Raw genomic sequence first — 18,139 nt, 5'->3', positions numbered from 1 at the left:
ATGCACAGTCAACCAGTGGAACTCATTGCCAGAGGATGTTGTGAAGGCCGGAAGTATAACTAGGTTAAAAAAATAATTAGATAAACTCATGGAAGATATATTCATCAGCCAAGATGGTCAGAGATACAACCTCATGCTCCGGGTGTGCCTAAACCTCTGACTACCAGAAGCTGGAACTGGATGGCAGGAGATGGATCACTTGAGAATTATCCTGTTCTATTCATTCCCTCTGAAGTATCTGGCACTAGCCACAGTCATAAGAGCTAAAAGGACCATTAGTCTTACCTGTTATGGCCATTCTTATGTTTGTATAAATAATGAGTGCATTTTCTCCAAATTTTCATAAGTAATTCTGACTACAGAATAAATTTTATGAGCATCCATAAGTAGATCTGTTAATGAATCTGAGTTAAAGTGTTCATTTTAAAATAGTTTTAACACTCTTCAGCACTTCCTAATGAATATATTCCTGAATTTTGAGATTAGAAAATGTATCACTTCTAAACTGTAGCAAAATGTGAAACATATTTTTAAAGCTTTTTAGTGTCAATTTTTGATTGACATGAACATCCATTGCTACTTATATTGTAAAGTGTGTCAATGAGTATTTTTATTGATTAATATTTTGATATTCTGGAAGATAGGCTTTCATTGTCAAACTGCATCTAGACCTCAGACTTGAGGAGAGAACCTTGAAAATGTGAACCAAGTGTAAAATGATGTAGTGATGTCTTCCTTAGTCTACAGCCAGCCTGAAGTAATTCTGAGAGGCTTGCACCAAAATTAATTATGGTATTTAGCCATTGTAATTAATTGGGCCCACAATAGTTCTTTGAAATATAGCAGGAGCCTTCTGTTCTTTGTTAGAACTGCTGCCCTCATGGTTCTGTATTGATTAAGTCACTGCCCAGCTTCTTTTTTCAGGAAGATCAGTGCTTACATGCTCAGCTGTCTCAAGTCAAAACAGTTCTAATTTGTTAATAAGTCACTAACCAAATATTATTACTGGGAATCTGGTCCATAACCAGATGCAGGATGTTGAATTTTGAAAGTTAGAGAAAATATAAAACCAACACTCTTCACCACCTCACCTTACTCCAATGGAAAAAAATGTTATTTACCAACCAAAATGATATATTAAATGCACAGGTGGCCTGAACTCTAAAAGCATTCTCTTTTTGTCTTTTTAGAAAAGAGATGATAGTCAAATTGCTTTATTATCCTGCACCTATTCATAGTGTCAGCATAGAGTATATAACATCAAGAGAGATAAGTAAACCAATTCCTGTAACAAAATCAGAACTGCCTCAGCCCTTGAACTGAATCTTGGCCTTTTTTTCTCCATTTAAAATTTCTTTTAAGTGATTCAGTGTTCATAAAAGGAGATAAATTGACAATCTTGGCGACTATTTATCATCACAGAAGGCAATGGCAGTGCATACTTTCCAGCAACAGCCTTATAATGTTGCTAAAGTATGAAATGACCACCCATAGGGGATGCCTAGATATTATGGTGATTGTATATTAGCAATGACCTGGAGTATATCAATATGAGATGGTGGTTCAGCCTCTGTATTTATTTAATCCTGGGCCTCTTTGCTGGGACTGCAACTACGCATGTCAGATCTGTGACTGTTGTAGTGTTGGTTCTTTATGGTGGATGCCTATTCATTAGAAACTATAGACCTGAGGATATCTTCTAGGAAAAACATAGAATTAAAATATATATAATTTGACATAAAACAGTAATAAAGTGTTTGCTATGTTGTGGGCCCTTAGCTCCTCTCCCTTGGTGTAGGTGAAGAAAGGTAGGGACTGCAGTGGATTGAGGAGTGCATGCCAGCTCATTTCTCAGTGGACTGAGAGCAGGTGTGGGAAGGGAAGTCCCACTGACATAAAGGAGTGGGTCCCTACTATCTATGCGTGTCTTTTTGTTTTACTTGGGCAGCAGTTCTGACAGCTCTGGAGCTCCTGACTTTTCTCCCTCTGGTTAGAGTGGACCCTCATCTCCTTTTGGTCTAGAGGATGAGCAGTGGAGCGGGACTTGGGAGAACTGTGTTGCATTCACAGGTCAACTACTAGCTTTCAGAGTGACCTTGAGCAAGTCACTTCCCCTCTCTGTGCCTCAGTTTCCCCATCTATAAAATGAGGAGAATGATACTAATCTCCTTTGTCAAGCACTTTGAGATGTATAGATGAAGAGTGATACATAAAAGCTAGTTATTATTATTCTTACTATAAAATGAGGGAGGAGACAGAATGGCTTGGGTAGAAAAAGGGGATTCTGGATAGGGAAAATAGAGTAAGGCCATGTGTGATAAATGAAGGGGAGGAAGGTGTAGCTTCCTTTTATAGACACCCAGCCAGCCAGTTAGCTATAAAATCCCTCTTGGTAGCTGTTCTCTACTTGCTTTACCTGTAAAGGGTTAAAAAGTCTGACTGCTATGCATAAGTAAAAGGAAGTGCGTGGGCACCTGGTCAAAAGAGCCAATAGGAAGGCTAGAACTTTTTAAAATTGAAACAAGACTCCCCTTTTGTCTCTCTGTGTTGGTAGTTCTCCCAGAGAGCAGGGACAAGGCTGGACTATGCTGTAAGTGCTTCTGCCATGTATGAAAAATCATCAGATCATACCTAGAAACTACTCATTTAAAACCCCAGCTATGTAAGTAGATCAGGAAATATCTAGGAAGATACAACTAGGTTTATCTCTTTTATTTTTTTATGGCTTGTGGACTCCTCTGTACTAACCCCCAAATGCTTTTGTTTTGCTTGTAACCATTAAGCTGGACCTCAAGAAAACCATTCTTGATGCTTAGTTGTTATATCTGCTCTTTTAAAATCTAGCAATAGCCTAAGTTCCAGATGTATTTCTTTTCTTTTTCTTTTTAATAAAATTTACCTTTTTTTAAGAACATGGTTAGGATTTTTGTGTCCTAAGAGGTTTGTACATGTTGTTTAATTAGCTGGTGGCAACATCTTATTTGCTTTGTTTTCTTTCTCAGCTCTTCCCTTGCAGGCCTCTGGTGCCAGAGTGGGGAATCAGCCTTGACACCAAGAAGTGGTAATGTAACTTAGGTCGCCCAAGGGTGTGAAACAACACTCCCGAGTGACATAAATTACAGCAACAGAAGTGCCGGTGTGGGTAGCAGCATGTTGGTGGGAGAGCTACTCTTACCAACATAGCTACAGCCACTCGTGGAGGTTGTTTTATTATGTTGGTGAGAGAACTCTCTCCTGCTGGCATAGAGCGGCTACACAAGAGATCTTACAGCAGCACTGTAGGCTGTATCAGTACCACTGTAAGCTCGCGAGTGTAGTGAGGAAACGTGCCAAAGGGATTTTGGATGGGGATGAAGGAGAGGGAAAGTTGAAAGGTGGAGTGGGGGAAGGAGAGATTTAGAAGGGGGAAGAAGAAAGTAAAAAGAGAATTCTTTACAGCTATACACACCCAGCATTTAATGATCTGCCCTCCTCTTCTTCGATAATTAACTATCAGCCTGAGCTGGCTGGCTGTTGAATGTCAAGGTTAATAAGATATCCCATCAGTATGAATGAACACTGCTCTCTTGCAAAGTATATGCATTCCAGATACTGCCCTCACAGCAAATAGCATCAGCATAGCATGAGTTTCACAATAAGCAAATGCACAATTGGTTTTATTCAGCATAGAGCATTGGCAATGGGTTTTATTCAGCAGTTTTCTGTTCATCTGCATGGATTTAGTACACATTGTTCATTGCAGTTTAATCTTAAGCCTACTTCGGCACTGAACCTGAACCAGATTCCTGTAGGATCAGGGATGTCTTGTGATCAGGGTTGTTTTTTTTTTTTTGCTATGTTTATGTTGTACCCATTTTGTGATTCTTCTAAAAATGTCCACTATCCTTATGCTTGCCAGAAAGCTGGCCATCACTTGTTATTAACCAGTGTATTATAACCTGTGCTTCATTATGTAAAATAAACCGCACAGTGGTGGAGTTATTGACACTACTATGAGATGTGTACTTATGTACAAAGAAGGAAATATGCTGCCTTGTTGAGCTCTATCTGATCCTACTCTCCCTTAAGCAGTTTCTGAATGCTAGGAGTCATTTCCTGCTGATCATATGCAATGCAACAATATTGTTCATCATATCCCTAGCATTTTCATCCAGAGATGCACTTCACAGGATAGAATTATAGACTCATAGAACTGGAAGGGACCTCAAGAGGTCATCTAGTCCAGCCTTCTGCACTCATGATAGGACTAATTATCTAGCATATTCTTGATAGGTGTTTGTCTAACCTGCTCTTAAAAAATCTCCAATGATGGAGATTCCACAATTTCCCTAGGCAATTTATTCCAGTGCTTAACCAACCAACCAACTTCCAACAGTTAGGAAGTTTTTCCTAACGTCCAACCTAAAACTCCCTTGCTGAAATTTTAAGCCCATTGATTCTTGTCCTATCCTCACAGGTTAAAAAAAACAATTTTTCTTCCTCTTCCTTGTAACAACCTTTTAAATACTTGAAAACTGTTATCATGTCCCTTCTCAGTCTTCTCTTTTCCAGACCAAACCCAATTTTTTCAATCTTACCTCAAAGGTCATGTTTTCTAGACCTTTAATGATTTTTGTTGCTCTTCTCCGGACTCTCTCCAATTTGTCCACATCCTTCCTGAAATGTGGTGCCCAGAACTGGACACAACACCCTAGTTGAGGCCTAATCAAAGTGGAGCAGAGCAGAAGAATTACTTCTCATGTCTTCCTTGTAACACTCCCGCTAGTACACCTTAGAATGATGTTCGGTTTTTTTGCAACAGCGTTACACTGTTGACTCATATTTAGCTTGTGGTCCACTATGACCCCCAGATCTCTTTCTGCAGTACTCTTTCCTAGGCAGTCATTTCCCATTTTGTATGTGTGCAACTGATTGGTCCTTCCTAATGGAGTACTTTGCATTTGTCCTTATTGAATGTCATCCTATTTACTTCAGACCATTTCTCCAGTTTGTCCAGATCATTTTGAATTTTAATCCTATCCTCCAAAGCCATTGCAACCTCTCCCAGCTTCGTATTGTCCAAAAACTTTATAGGTGTACTCTCTATGCCATTATATAAATCATTGATGAAGATATTGAACAGAACCAGATGCAGAACCAATCCCTGTGGGACCCCATTCATTATGCCCTTCCAGCATGAATGTGAATGGTTTTTCCAACCAGTTTTGCACCTACCTTATAGTAGCTCCATCTAGGTTGCATTTCCCTAGTTTATTTGTGAGAAAGTCATGCGGGACAGTATCAAAAGCTTACTAAAATCAAAATATACCAAGTCTACCGCTTCCTAACTATCCACAAACATTGTTACTCTGTCAAAGAAAGCTATCAGGTTGGTTTGACACAATCTGTTTTTGACCAATCCATACTAACTGTTACTTATCAACTTCTTATCTTCTAGATGTTTGCAAATTGATTGCTTAATTATTTGGTCCATTATCTTTCCAGGTACAGAAGTTAAGAGCATCATGCCAACTCAGTCATTTTAGGGAGCATTTTATTCTCATTGATAGAGAAGTAATGTAAGTAAGATGGCTATCCATGCCACACTCAGGAACAGGAGCGGCGCCAGGGTTTTTGGCGCCCTAGGCGGGGGTCCTTCTGCGCTCCCGGTCATTGGTGGCAATTCTGTGGCGGGGGGTCCTTCCGTGCTCCCGGTCTTCGGGGAGTGAAGTGAAGGACGCACTTCGGGGAGTGAAGTGAAGGTCTTCCAGAGTGAGTGAAGGACGCACCGCAGAATTGCTGCCAAAGACCTGGAGCGCTGAAGAACCCCACACACACACACCGAATTGCTGCCTCCCGAAATCCTGGAACCCTAGGCGACCGTGTAGGTCACCTAAATGGAAGCGCCGGCCTGGCTCAGGAAGGGGTGAAATTGTCCTAGTTTATTATCCTTTACTTTGGAAAGAAGTAGCAACTAATGATTCTAAAACATTCTTTTTCACTTTCAAAGAGGAGAAGAAGAGAGCTAGTTGAATAGTAAAATGGGCCTGAGCTGACATGGATCTGAACTTCCTCAAGTTCCTGAAGATCGGGGATATTCATATCTGGGATTTTGGTTTGGGCTAGATCTAAGCAAATTGTTAAGTTAACATGAGCTAAACCTTGGAAAGGTCTCCTGCACACAGAGGCAACTCTGTTTTCTGCTGCCCCAAGCACAGCAGTCAGGCAGGCTTCAGTGGCGTTTCTGCGGGAGGTCCGCCAATCGCGCAGATTCAGCAGCAGTTCTGTGGGTGATCTACTGGTCCCACACCTTCGTCGTACCTGCCGCCGAATTGCCGCTGAAACCGCGGGACTGGCGGATCTCCCGCAAAAATGCCACCAAAGGCTGCCTTACTGCCACCCTCACAGCAACCAGCAGCCCGCCCCCCGCAGCTTGCCACCCCAGGCACGCGCTTGCTGCGCTGGTGTCTGGAGCCGCCCCGGCCTGTGTGTATATTTCCACAAGAAGAACTTTCACGAGATGGAGGGGAGAGAAAGAAAGAATTTACTTGCATGCATTTTATTTGCTATTAAATGCTACTGGCAGACGATCTCTGGCACTCATCAGAAACAAGAGACGCTTCATAGAGGAAATTATATTCTCTAATATTTCCTATACATGTTTTCATGTTATCATGTTAAGATAGTTCATAGGAAGCACTTTGTCACATCTTTTTCTGGGATGAATTCAAGAACAAAGAGTCTTTTCTTTAAAAAAAATAAAAAGTTAGTACACAACCAAAGATTCTTCTAAAATTGTCCACTATCCTTATTCTTGCCAGAATATTGGCCATCACTTATTATTAACTAGTATAGTCTAACCTGTGCTTCATTATGTAAACTGAGCCACACAGTGGTGGAGTTACTGACAGTACTATGAGATGTGTACTTGTGTACAGAGAAGGAAACACATGTTGCCTTAAATGGCCCAGAATATCAGGTTTGTTAGATGTGTATAGTGTTGAACACTGGATATATTAATGCGCCCTCTAGTTATGTCAAATGACGCTAAATTATAAGGTGCATAAACCTCGAAATTGGCAGTTTAAGCATAGTCCAAATGGTTTAAAAACTCTTGTATGGTTCCCAGTCTTTGCTCAGAGGAGGCTCAGACAGAATAAAAATGAAGAATGAATGATCTTTTGTGGAATAAAGTGGGTACAGTGCAAATGCACTGGAGATAAACCCTGAGAGACATTTTCTTAAATTCCATCCATCTTCACCTCATAAAAGTACTCAAAGCCTTATAAATAATTTAAAAAACTAATGGACATGGTTTTTAAAGAATGTGAGCATGCTCTTAAAGAAGCGGGTCATGAGCAGATCTGCAAAGGTGGAAATGGAAAATGCACTGCTTCTATGCTATGGTTACCTTGAGAGGTAGAAAGGCATGGTGTAGTGTGTTAGTGCAGCCTTTCTCAGTACCACTTCTCTGTTAGGGCTCAAGCCTGAGCACTTTGACCTTGCTGTAGCAATGCGCTTAAGCATGTGCTTAACTTTAACCAAGCAGATAGTCCCACTCACTTTCTTTCCTGGATGAGGGCCAGAAGGCTCTTGCAACTTGCAATAATGAGCCCATGTAGGTTAGTAGCAAAGACATAGTGTCTAATGACATCAGAGTAAACCTGTGTCCCCATTCTTACAGAAACAAACACTCTTTCATTGGGGACACACACACATACACACACACACACACACAGGTCAACATTCTAGGGAATCTGATCTTTAATGTGCTCAGCCATCCCTTATCAGTTCATTATTCACCAACTCTTCTTTGTATGCAGGTTCTCACTCAGTCTTAGGTATGAATCTATAGCCCTCTTTAGCAGTATATAGTTTATTGCACTATTTAACAGGCACTTCAATGAAGGGCAGACATCCCCCCAGAAACCTGCCTGCTACGGTTTTGGAGCCTCGCATTGCAATGCACACTTCTAGGGGATACTGGAATCACTGTCTTTAAATGGATCTGTGATCTGAAAGAGACAATTGTGATGATAAATTCACAGCTGTGTGATGCACAAGACTATGACATTGGTAAATGTCTCACTAGCTAAGGCTGTCATATCCTTGCCAATAATGACCAGGAAATGCACAAGTCTGACTGTGTTCTTTATTTTTCATTTCCATTCTGACATAACATTAAGAAGTTAAAGTAAAATGCTGATCGCCAGGCAATACAATTCCTGGAAGTTTAAAAATTATTCTGTCTCCAACCTTCTGCCTCATAATAACACCATCCAACACATAGTACAATTACCACAACATGCATGACCTATTTCTTAATTGCAGGGATGAGACTGGCTATTTTTTGCTTATTGAGATCAGATGCATTTTGCTTCCTGTTAACCTCAGAGCAATTCCACTGGAAATATACATAAAACATATGGAGATCAGTTACCACTATATTTCTTGATAGCTGTATAATTAATTTCTGTTGACAATGTACTTACTATTAAAGTCTAATCCAATCACTATAAGTAGGTAAGTAGCAAATCCAGAATAGATAACTTCCCCATAGAGCTAAATAATGAACTTTTAGAGAAAGACTAATGCCTCTCCATAGGTGAAATTTAATTGGATATCTTTATATGTAGTGTTATGAACTGTGTTTGTCACATTGTTCATACCAATTCCTTCATCACCAGACCTGAGACAGTGATCTGCAAAGCAGTGATCATGTAAAGGAGAAACAAAATAAGACTATTAAAAAGACAGGAGTCGTATTACCTTCAAGGAAAAATTATGTCTGGAACCTAAAATTTCCAGCCTCCTATTATACAAATTTAAACAAAAACATCTGCATTTGAGGTCAAGAACACTTTTATGCAGTCTTTCAAGTCTTCTCTGAAAACTGAAGTTTGTTTGTTTTTCAAAGCAAAAATAGAGATTGTCAAATTCAAAAAACAAAAATGTCTTGTGATGTCAGCAAAAGTGGGACAAGGGAAAATGAGTTTTATGGCATCACAAAACCATCACAGCAACTTTTCAATCTGTAAAAGAATACCAGGACTGGAATTGTAAGAATTCTTAAATCAAGTAAGGAAGGCGAGAGGGAGGAAAAGATGCTCTGTGGTAAGGCAATAGACCTTTCCTTTCTCAACCACCAGTTTGAATCCAATCTGTATCCAGTTTTGTAGTGATTGAGAGTTGATACAGGCTCATGACTGTATGTTGGTGAAAGTTATGCAAAAAGCACCATTACAATTAGCTCTAGTCAGCACCACTGTTGGCAGTTTAAACTGCAGAGATGGAATGAGCATGTAGATTGAACTTTCCCTTTTGAAGTGGCCATATTGGAAATGGGTTAATCTGCACTGGTGAGGAATTGGTTATTTCTGTAGCCCACTATGTATGGTATCTATGAGATAAATGATCCCAGTCTTCTTTAAGATTTTTCTGGAACTTCTCACAAAGACAAAATTCAGGAGAGGAGAGGAGGGGAGGTTCAAGTGCTATATGAGGAAACCTACACTGCATTTGAATGTATCAGACCTGGCTCAAGCTATCAGCACCTTCACAAGGAGTAAATTTGCTTCATAGTTTCTTGGGGTGAAAAATATGAGTGCAATAAATTGTGGAAGTACTAGGAACCTATGAATATTATAGCAGACAAGACACTTGAGGAAGGTCAGAAAAAATCAACTTCTTCTAGGCATACTGTTTGAGAGAGATCAGACTAAAATCAACAGAAAAAATGGGGTTCAGGACTGTTTGATTTTTTTCTAAACTTCAAAACAAGGGAGGGGTAAATGTCTAAATGTAGCATTTTAATGTCAGTTCATGAGGAAGCTGATGAAGGAACAAATCCTTTGAGTGGGACTGGGGAACTCTAAAGGGATGCTGCAGATGCAGACAAAGTTGGGGCTGTAAAACTTTCAAACAGGCATGCCTCCCAGTTACAGTGTGAATGTGCAAATTAATTGTGCAGCTAGTTTAGATTTTTTTAAAATTATGACAGGAAAATGCAAGGCTCAATCTTCCAAATACAGCTACTGCCATATATTGATGTCCTGCTGTTGTTTTATAAAACACTTTTGTTTACCTTTCAGATCAGCATCTTCATGACCCATTTGTCCAACTATGGGAATGACCGCCTGGGATTATATACCTTTTTGAATCTGGCCAACTTTGTTAAGAGCTGGACTAACCTAAAATTGCAGACCCTGCCTCCAGTTCAGCTGGCTCACAAGTACTTTGAACTCTTCCCTGAGCAAAAGGATCCTCTCTGGCAGGTAATACAACATACTTGTCAATAGTCCCACACATAATTCTTCAATTACAATGCACTTCTAAAATCTTTTGCAAAAAGACACATTAAAAATGAAGATATTTTATTTTGTTTTAAATGCCTTTTTAGATTCATTTTATTTTCTTCAAAGACAACAGCTTTGACTGAGAATATATTTGCATATTTGTTAGCTGTTGTGTGGTCTGCATAGATAAAGCAGGGCACTTGCTTAAACTCAGTCAAATACTAGCCATTTTAAGAACATCTGGTTGCTGTTTATCTGGGCTTCCCACCCCTCTTCCCTCTTGTTTCCTTGATGCATCACATTGTATTAACTTATCTCGATGAACAATCATTAGGATGAAAACAGATGAGCAAGATCTACCACAATGAAGATTCATTGTGCCCATTAATATGGAATCACTAGCATTAATTCACTGCAGCTATAGTAAGGATTCCCAGAATACAATATCCCCTTCTTTAAAACAGTAAGGAAAAAATCCTTTATGGGAGACAGTGATTAGCATAAACAGTTACTTTGAAAATAAAGAAGTGTCTTACCCCAACTCAATAATCACTAGTTCTCACCTCCATTTGAAATAAACGCCAATGCTATCCATAAGGCCAGGATTGCAATTGTCAAATAATTATCACATATTCATAGTTCCTCTCTGATTCAACACATGATATGCCAAAACATACTCTCAGTTACACAAGTGTAAATCCAGAATAACTCAAAGGAAACATGTGCACTTGTTCCAGATTTGCAGTGGTGTAAGAGAGCAGAATTTGTTTTTAACTAGTTTTGGCAAGATCTGCAGCTAATGTATATATTGGCCTAGCTTCCATTGATAGAGCTATACTGATTTGCACCAGCTAAAAATTTGTCCCATTATATTTGGTTAACTTAATGCATTAACAAATCAGGTCTTCCATTACCTGCCTCTGCAAAGGCAACATCAGTGTAATAACTTCTTGAAAGAATAATCAGCTCTTACTTTTTTTCTTCGGGTTTTCTATTCACGCATTTTTATTTTGCATTAACATGTAGTAGAAAGCTAGTGTTGAATAATATCCTAAATTTCTCTTTTTTCCCCGTCTTTTGGATTATTATGTAAATTTAAATTGTCACTAACTACTATATATTTGAAACTTCTTTGTCACTAATAAGTAACATGAATATCTAGAAGGCATAATAGTAATGGGAAATTTTAACCATAAATGGAAATTTGGTTATTAATACTTAATTTTTATTCCTTTTAAATCTAAAATAAACTTAGGCCTCAATCATGCAAAGCCCTTAGGCAAGTGTTTTAATTTTAAGCACATGAATAGTCTCATTGACTCATTTGCTTGATTAGTGCCATAGTGATTGTGAACCATATCAGACTGGCAGAACTAAAGAATAGTATCCTCTACAGATAGAGCACAAGAAGGATTTGTGCCAGCTTCTCCAGACTGCTGTACATCAGCTTTGACTTAGAGAGATTTCCTATAGGGATGAGAAGGTAGTTCAGGCTCTATGCCTTAGAGAAGAGATTTTCAACATGACTTTTAATTATGTTGTGGATATCAGTTCCCTAGGAACTGAATTATAACCATCGACTCATGTTGTAAACTGCACCATACAAAATTGTACCACGATGACTTTCAGTCACTAGAAGAGCAAACAACGTGATCAATTAATTTCGTTTTATTTTATACCCATGAAATATCTGCATGCAGATTTCACTTCAAATGTATTAGGCTAATCTTTTTAGATTTTTTTGAAAAATGAGAAATTTGTTCAATTTAAAAAAAATGGAAAAATGAAAATGGGCTGGGGGGTGGGCAGAGAGTAAAAGCAAAAAAGACTTTCTGGATTAAGACTTTAAAAATAATAAACTTAATGAACGAGTATTCTCCCCCAATTTTCCATTTCAAAACTTTTGTGTTTGAAAAATGCTGACCAGCTGTAATAAACTTAAAATCTGGGAACATACCTTGTATCAGGTGTAAATGAATTGATTTTAGCTGTGCTACACTGATTTATACCAGCTAATGAGTTGGCCCTGTTATTTTATGGATTAATAGTGAATCTTCTAATTTAAGCTGCATGTAGTTGTGATTGGTCAGGTAATTCTCATGGTGCGCCTATTCCTGACTGTACGAGTATATAAGCATTTCCAGCAGAAATACTGAAATTCACTTCTTTCTTTACTTACTGTGAACATTTGTATCATGTCAGCAAAATAACTTCCCGTCTTAGTTTTCAAATGCTTATTTACAATGAGGAGGGGAGAAATTACATTTATCTGTCTATATCACTCCATCTGTCTATCCATTTATGAAGTGCCAATCACATTTACACCCTAATGTAAATGAGTATTCTGAGTTCCCTTATTGCATTCTGTATTTCAAACACCATTATAACAACACTATGCTTATATTGAGGCCCTGATTCTAAGAGAAGCTGGACACCTGAAGTGATATTCTAGCTCAACTGAAGTTATGGGCTTGATGCAGGAACCATTTGGTAAAATTTTCTGGCCTGTTATGGAGGAGATATTTTCTGGGCTTAAAAATCGATGAATCTATAAACATAGAAGTCCCATGCACGTAATACATAGGGAGAAAGAAGGAAATATTATAGCCTCACAAGATTTTCATTTTGACACTGATCCTGCAAAATGAACACAATTGCTCAACTTTACTGATTTAATTGGGATTACTCTAGGTCTTGATCCCGCAACATATGGAACACTTTGTTCCCAATGTGCCAGAACGCTCAAGCATGTGCCTAAGATTCTTAATTGATTCAGTGCTTGGAGCCAGAGTGCTTAGTTCCTTGCAGGACTGAATTACTGGGGTGAAATTTGAAAAGTGTTGCCACTGACTTCAACCATGCTAGGTTTTCACCCCAATGCATAAAATTAAGTATGTGTGTAAATCCCTACTGCATCAGGGCATTTGAAATTTCTTCCAGTGAGGCAGAAATAATTGTCTTTTTTTCCCCTCAGAATCCATGTGATGATAAACGGCATAGGGATATCTGGTCCAGAGAGAAAACTTGTTACCATCTTCCAAAATTTCTTGTGATTGGACCTCAGAAAACAGGTGAATTGCAATGACTTGAATAGAGGGTGTGAGTCTAAGCGTATTGTAGCCCACTTTTTGGTGTTGTACATATTTCTTTTGGAATAATGCATGATAGAGTAAATTCAAATGTATAGAGGTAATACATTCTGAATAGAAACCAACTGCTGCTGTTAACTCTTCCATTGCTTATGGGGAGAAAGTGGCTTGGATAAAATAGGAACTCTCTTTTCAAACCATCAGCCACTTTTAGAACCAAGCCCAGGTTGTTGTCATAGTACTCCTACCAGATGTATTGTTATATCTCACAAAAATGCCTGTTCTCATGGGAATTCAAGTTGATTTTGCAGACTTGAGGGGCTTGAATAGTTTTGATAATACCTTTCTTTGAACTGGAAAGGCTCATGAGGTCAAAATAGCAACACTTTGCAGTTATACTGCTTCCTATTGAACTAAAGGAATACTTTTTCCCTAGTAATTATGGGATTGACTATGTTGGTGATAACTTTTGGGTGGGAGTATTTAGCCTCATTACAAGGGAGGCTGCACATCAAAATACTAGGCTATGTTTCAGATACTGTTCCCATGCTTTATTCCAATGCAATTTTCAGAATACAGGGGCAAATTCGCCCCTCTGCATAGGGTCAGCACAAGACGTACTCTATTTTAAAATGGGATTTCGGTAGCATTCAGCTTTTCTACTGGCACTCTGTACAGAAGTGAATTTAATTCATAGAGAAGGTACAGCATTTCATTCCACCATAATAAAAATAATGCAGTTAGAAAAACTAGAAACCAAATATGGCCAATTACCAGAACTCAGTATACACCAATGTAAGGAATAATTTTGTCCTGATTACTTTCTCAGGAGCTGAAGGATAATCAGAGTTAAAACATTTCACTCATGATGTTTTCATAAATTAAATTATATTATATTTTCTACAGTTGATACCTACCTCCTTTGTAAAGTGTTTTGAGATCTAAAGATGAATAGCACTATACAACAGCTAGGTATTTATATAGATCTCATGTAATCATTTTTCCCCAGAAACTGGTTTAAGTTTTGTGTCAATGTGTTCTGCATTTAGCAAACTTGTAATACGGAAGTAGTCAGAAAGTAGAACAAACATTCATAACAAACACACATGTTGTTATGCTGTGAGGCACGAAGATAAGGTAACTATTAAGAGCTCTGACCAAATATCTTCATAATGTTTGCAATCCTAATAAGAGTATTTATCACCTATATAGTCCCTTTCATTTGGAGATGTCAAAGTGCTTTATAAACTTTAAACCCAACAAACACATCTGTGGAATAGTTAATATTATCACCATCTTACAGAAGATGGCAAAGAGAAGTTTCCCAAGGTTGCATAGACTATTTCTACACATATGTGTGTGTAGAGTACAGACACTGCACCTCCCCAGAGTATGAGTATAAATAGCAGTGTAGACAGTGAGGCACTGCTTAGATGAGTGAAGACGTGCAGAACCTTAGGGTATGTACCCTACACAGCTGTCTACATACACTCATTTACACTGCTATTTTTAACAGTGTAGTGTCCTGCTGCCTCCCCCAGGCCAGAGGATTCACTGCCACATGTAGCTTCACACCACAACATGGATGTGGCCTGTTTTTCACTGCTGCATGGAGCTATACATACCCTACGTGCCACTGACAATGTAAACAGACCAGGATGAGTCAGTGATAGTCATTGATACACTAATTGCTGTTGCTCTCAGCATTAGGCATTCCCTCGGGAATATACCTTTAAATTCCTGTTCTCTTTTAAAATATATATATATACATTTCTCAACCAAGTCGCCATAAATCTCAGCCTGGAGGTAAGATGTGAAAAAAATCTTTAAAAAGAGAGCCATTTTAAATAGTGTATAATCAATTAATAGAAAGTTTAAAAAGAAATTCTGCTGCAAGCTCATGTGACACCACACTTTTCATTTCCAGCGGCAAAATAGCTAGCATGAAACTGTCTTTCTTAGTGATTCCTACAAAGAGGCCATCTCAGATACTCATGACATTTAGGTCTGGTCTAACTCTGTAAGCATCTACATTAAAATGTATCTCTAACCAATGTAATTTGCTCACTATGCCGACTTAATATCTCCACCTCCTCAAGAGGCGCTGTGCTTACAGTGTCAGTGCAGACACTCTGTTGCTTACATTGATTGTTGCTGCCTTTCAGAAGCTGTCCCACAATAGTTGGTGCAAGTGCTCCTGGTGAGGATGAACACTGCTGACACAAAGAACATAGTGTGGACATGCAAAAGTGACTTAATTACTGCAGTGGTTGTACATTAATATAACTTAGGACTTCTTAATTTTGTAGTGTAGCCTTGCCCTTAGTCTAGTTTGGTGAGAATTACCCTCTGTCTAAGTGATAATGTTATGTAACATCTAGCAATCCAGAGGAGATAACAGATATTGACAAAGACTGAAAGAAATGAAAACAGTCCTACAACAATTATTTATGAAAAACTGTAGAAAACATACTTTGTTTTAACATGAAATATGTTGCAAAATTTAGGGCCAATTTCTGCCATTGCATGCACAAACGTGGCTTCCTCTGATGGGAACAGAAACTTCATGCCTGCATCAGAGCAGAATTAGGACTCTTGACAACGAAAGAGTTAATGACCACAGAACAAATAAACTTGCGTGTATTATTTGTTCATATTTAAAACTCCAGCATGCTAAGACATCCTTTCATTAATGAGAATTTATCTTATAAAAAAAACTTTTTAAAATATTACTCTTCATTTGTGCATAGTTGTTCAGAAATACTTGCTTAAATTTAAACACTTTAGACGTATCTTACCATTTCTAACTATGCCAAATAATCCTGTGTCTTGGTTTTTTTCTTCTTTTAGGAACAACAGCACTTTATTTCTTTCTCCTTATGCATCCTTCTATCATCAGTAATCTCCCTAGTCCAAAAACTTTTGAAGAAGTTCAGTTCTTCAACGGAAACAACTATCACAAGGGAATTGACTGGTAAGAAAACTAACCAAAATAAATGTCCATTATTAATGCATGCTAAATCACAATGGAACAATTATAGAAGTATATGTGACAACCACATAATTACCAGATGAATTTGTTATGCTTGGCAATATCAGAGTGAATTAGAAACTAATTCATAATGATGGGACACTTAATCAAGTGTTGCCCTTAATTTTATTTAGATGTTACAATAAACTAACACAATAGAGAGCCCAATTCTGATCTCTTCTCCCCACACTGAGTTATACCTTACTCTGCAATTTCATCATGATCATACTCATTTTAAAAGGCCAGATTGTGCCACCCTTTCTCAGACTGAACTACTATAAAGTAGGGTCTTAATGTACATAAGTAAATGTGGCATAAGCTAGCCTTGAGACTGCTTGTGGAGTAAATTACTATTCAGTATAACAAAGCGTGGCAGAATTGAGCCATTAATAAGGAACTTTAGATTATCATTCCTCTCAAACTCTTTAACATGGGTTTTTAATCTTTGAATAAATTATTTTGTAACGATTCATGTGCCAAAAGTTGCTAGCTGTCCTCATACTTATAGCAAAGCTAATATGCAGGAAGAACATTGCCAAACATATGTATATTAAAAGACTAATCTTCTTGAATTGTTTAAATCATACAAAACTGTAATACATTGCAATGAAGAATAGAAACAGACTACACAACATATTTTAAAAAATCACTGAAAACAACATTATCACAATGGCTACACTTAGTTTAAGAGAAATATTGAATTATTAGGTTAAAAATGTTGTGGAAACCCAGGAGATGGAAACGCTTCATTGCGTATTTTTTCATACTACATAATGGAGCATATTTCATATTGCTATTGACATTACCAGAGTTCAGATGCCTTTTATTAGCTGAATTTCACTGTAAAATGCACGTCTACTTTTGTAGTTTTTGTTTATATCTGAAACATGTAGAGATTGTATCATAACAAAAGATGAGGGAGGTTGCAGATTTATTTTGTTAATCCCAATATACATCTGGATGCATGGTCTATATCCATGGAAGCATTCAAATAATATATGGCATAACGAACCTATAGTGACATTGCAGGAAGAAGCAGCAGAGGATAATTCTATATTGACTTTGTTTCTAAAACATCCATCTTGCTCTGCACAAAACAAAGGACCAGTGCTTCAGCTGATGTTAGTCAGTGCAGCTCCATTGACTGGCCCACAATCGGCAAATTAGATTAGAAGTGCAAAACCAAACATGTCACAATTTATTTCATGTTTTTCCATCTACAGAATTTTTATGTCTGTGATGAGTTTATAATCCCTACTTGGCCTGTTTACACCAGGTAAAGGGACTGCAGTAGGGCTGGGGCTTTAAAGGGCACAGATGCAGCCAGGATAGAATTTCTCCAGCATGGCAACTGAGGAAGACATGCAGGCTGGCATAAGGAGCATTCTGGGACTGAAGCATGTAGCACTGCTTGGATTCCAGGTAGCGCTGCTACTATACCTATAGCGCAAGTAGCCTCCCGCCCCGGAGACTCTGTAATTTATGCCAGGGACCACTCCATTCCTCAGAGCAATACAGAACTGGGAGGATGCAAAGGTGGCTTAAAGCCGCATTATCCTCCTCTCCCACTGGGCGGCAGGTGCCGTGGAACACCTACAAGAAGCACAGTCTAGAATCTCACTTCACATCTTTAATCTGTGCACACTTTGACTTCAAATGAGGAGTGCTTAGATGTGAATCTCCATCAACAGTTTTTCCTAAGAGAGCATTTTTAACAATAAAAGAGTATTTCCAGTTATCTGCTG

At 38.3% G+C, this 18,139-nt stretch overlaps 1 protein-coding gene across 5 annotated transcripts in view; it reads left to right on the top strand.

Moving 5' to 3' along the window:
- Positions 1–18,139, top strand: part of LOC116825362 (bifunctional heparan sulfate N-deacetylase/N-sulfotransferase 4) — a 246,557-nt gene that overhangs the window by 206,085 nt on the left and 22,333 nt on the right. For all 5 annotated transcript variants that reach the window (XM_075066250.1, XM_075066246.1, XM_075066247.1 and 2 more), the window contains 3 exons: positions 10,071–10,253; positions 13,249–13,345; positions 16,214–16,337. In XM_075066250.1, the coding sequence (XP_074922351.1) occupies positions 10,071–10,253; positions 13,249–13,345; positions 16,214–16,337 (404 nt within the window). The remainder of the gene's footprint in view (positions 1–10,070; positions 10,254–13,248; positions 13,346–16,213; positions 16,338–18,139) is intronic.

Source organism: Chelonoidis abingdonii, chromosome 5 (assembly GCF_003597395.2).
Source record: "Chelonoidis abingdonii isolate Lonesome George chromosome 5, CheloAbing_2.0, whole genome shotgun sequence".
NCBI classification, from domain to species: Eukaryota; Metazoa; Chordata; order Testudines; family Testudinidae; genus Chelonoidis; species Chelonoidis abingdonii.
Note: the sequence above shows the minus strand (reverse complement) of the source record. Positions and strands in the feature narration are given on the sequence as shown.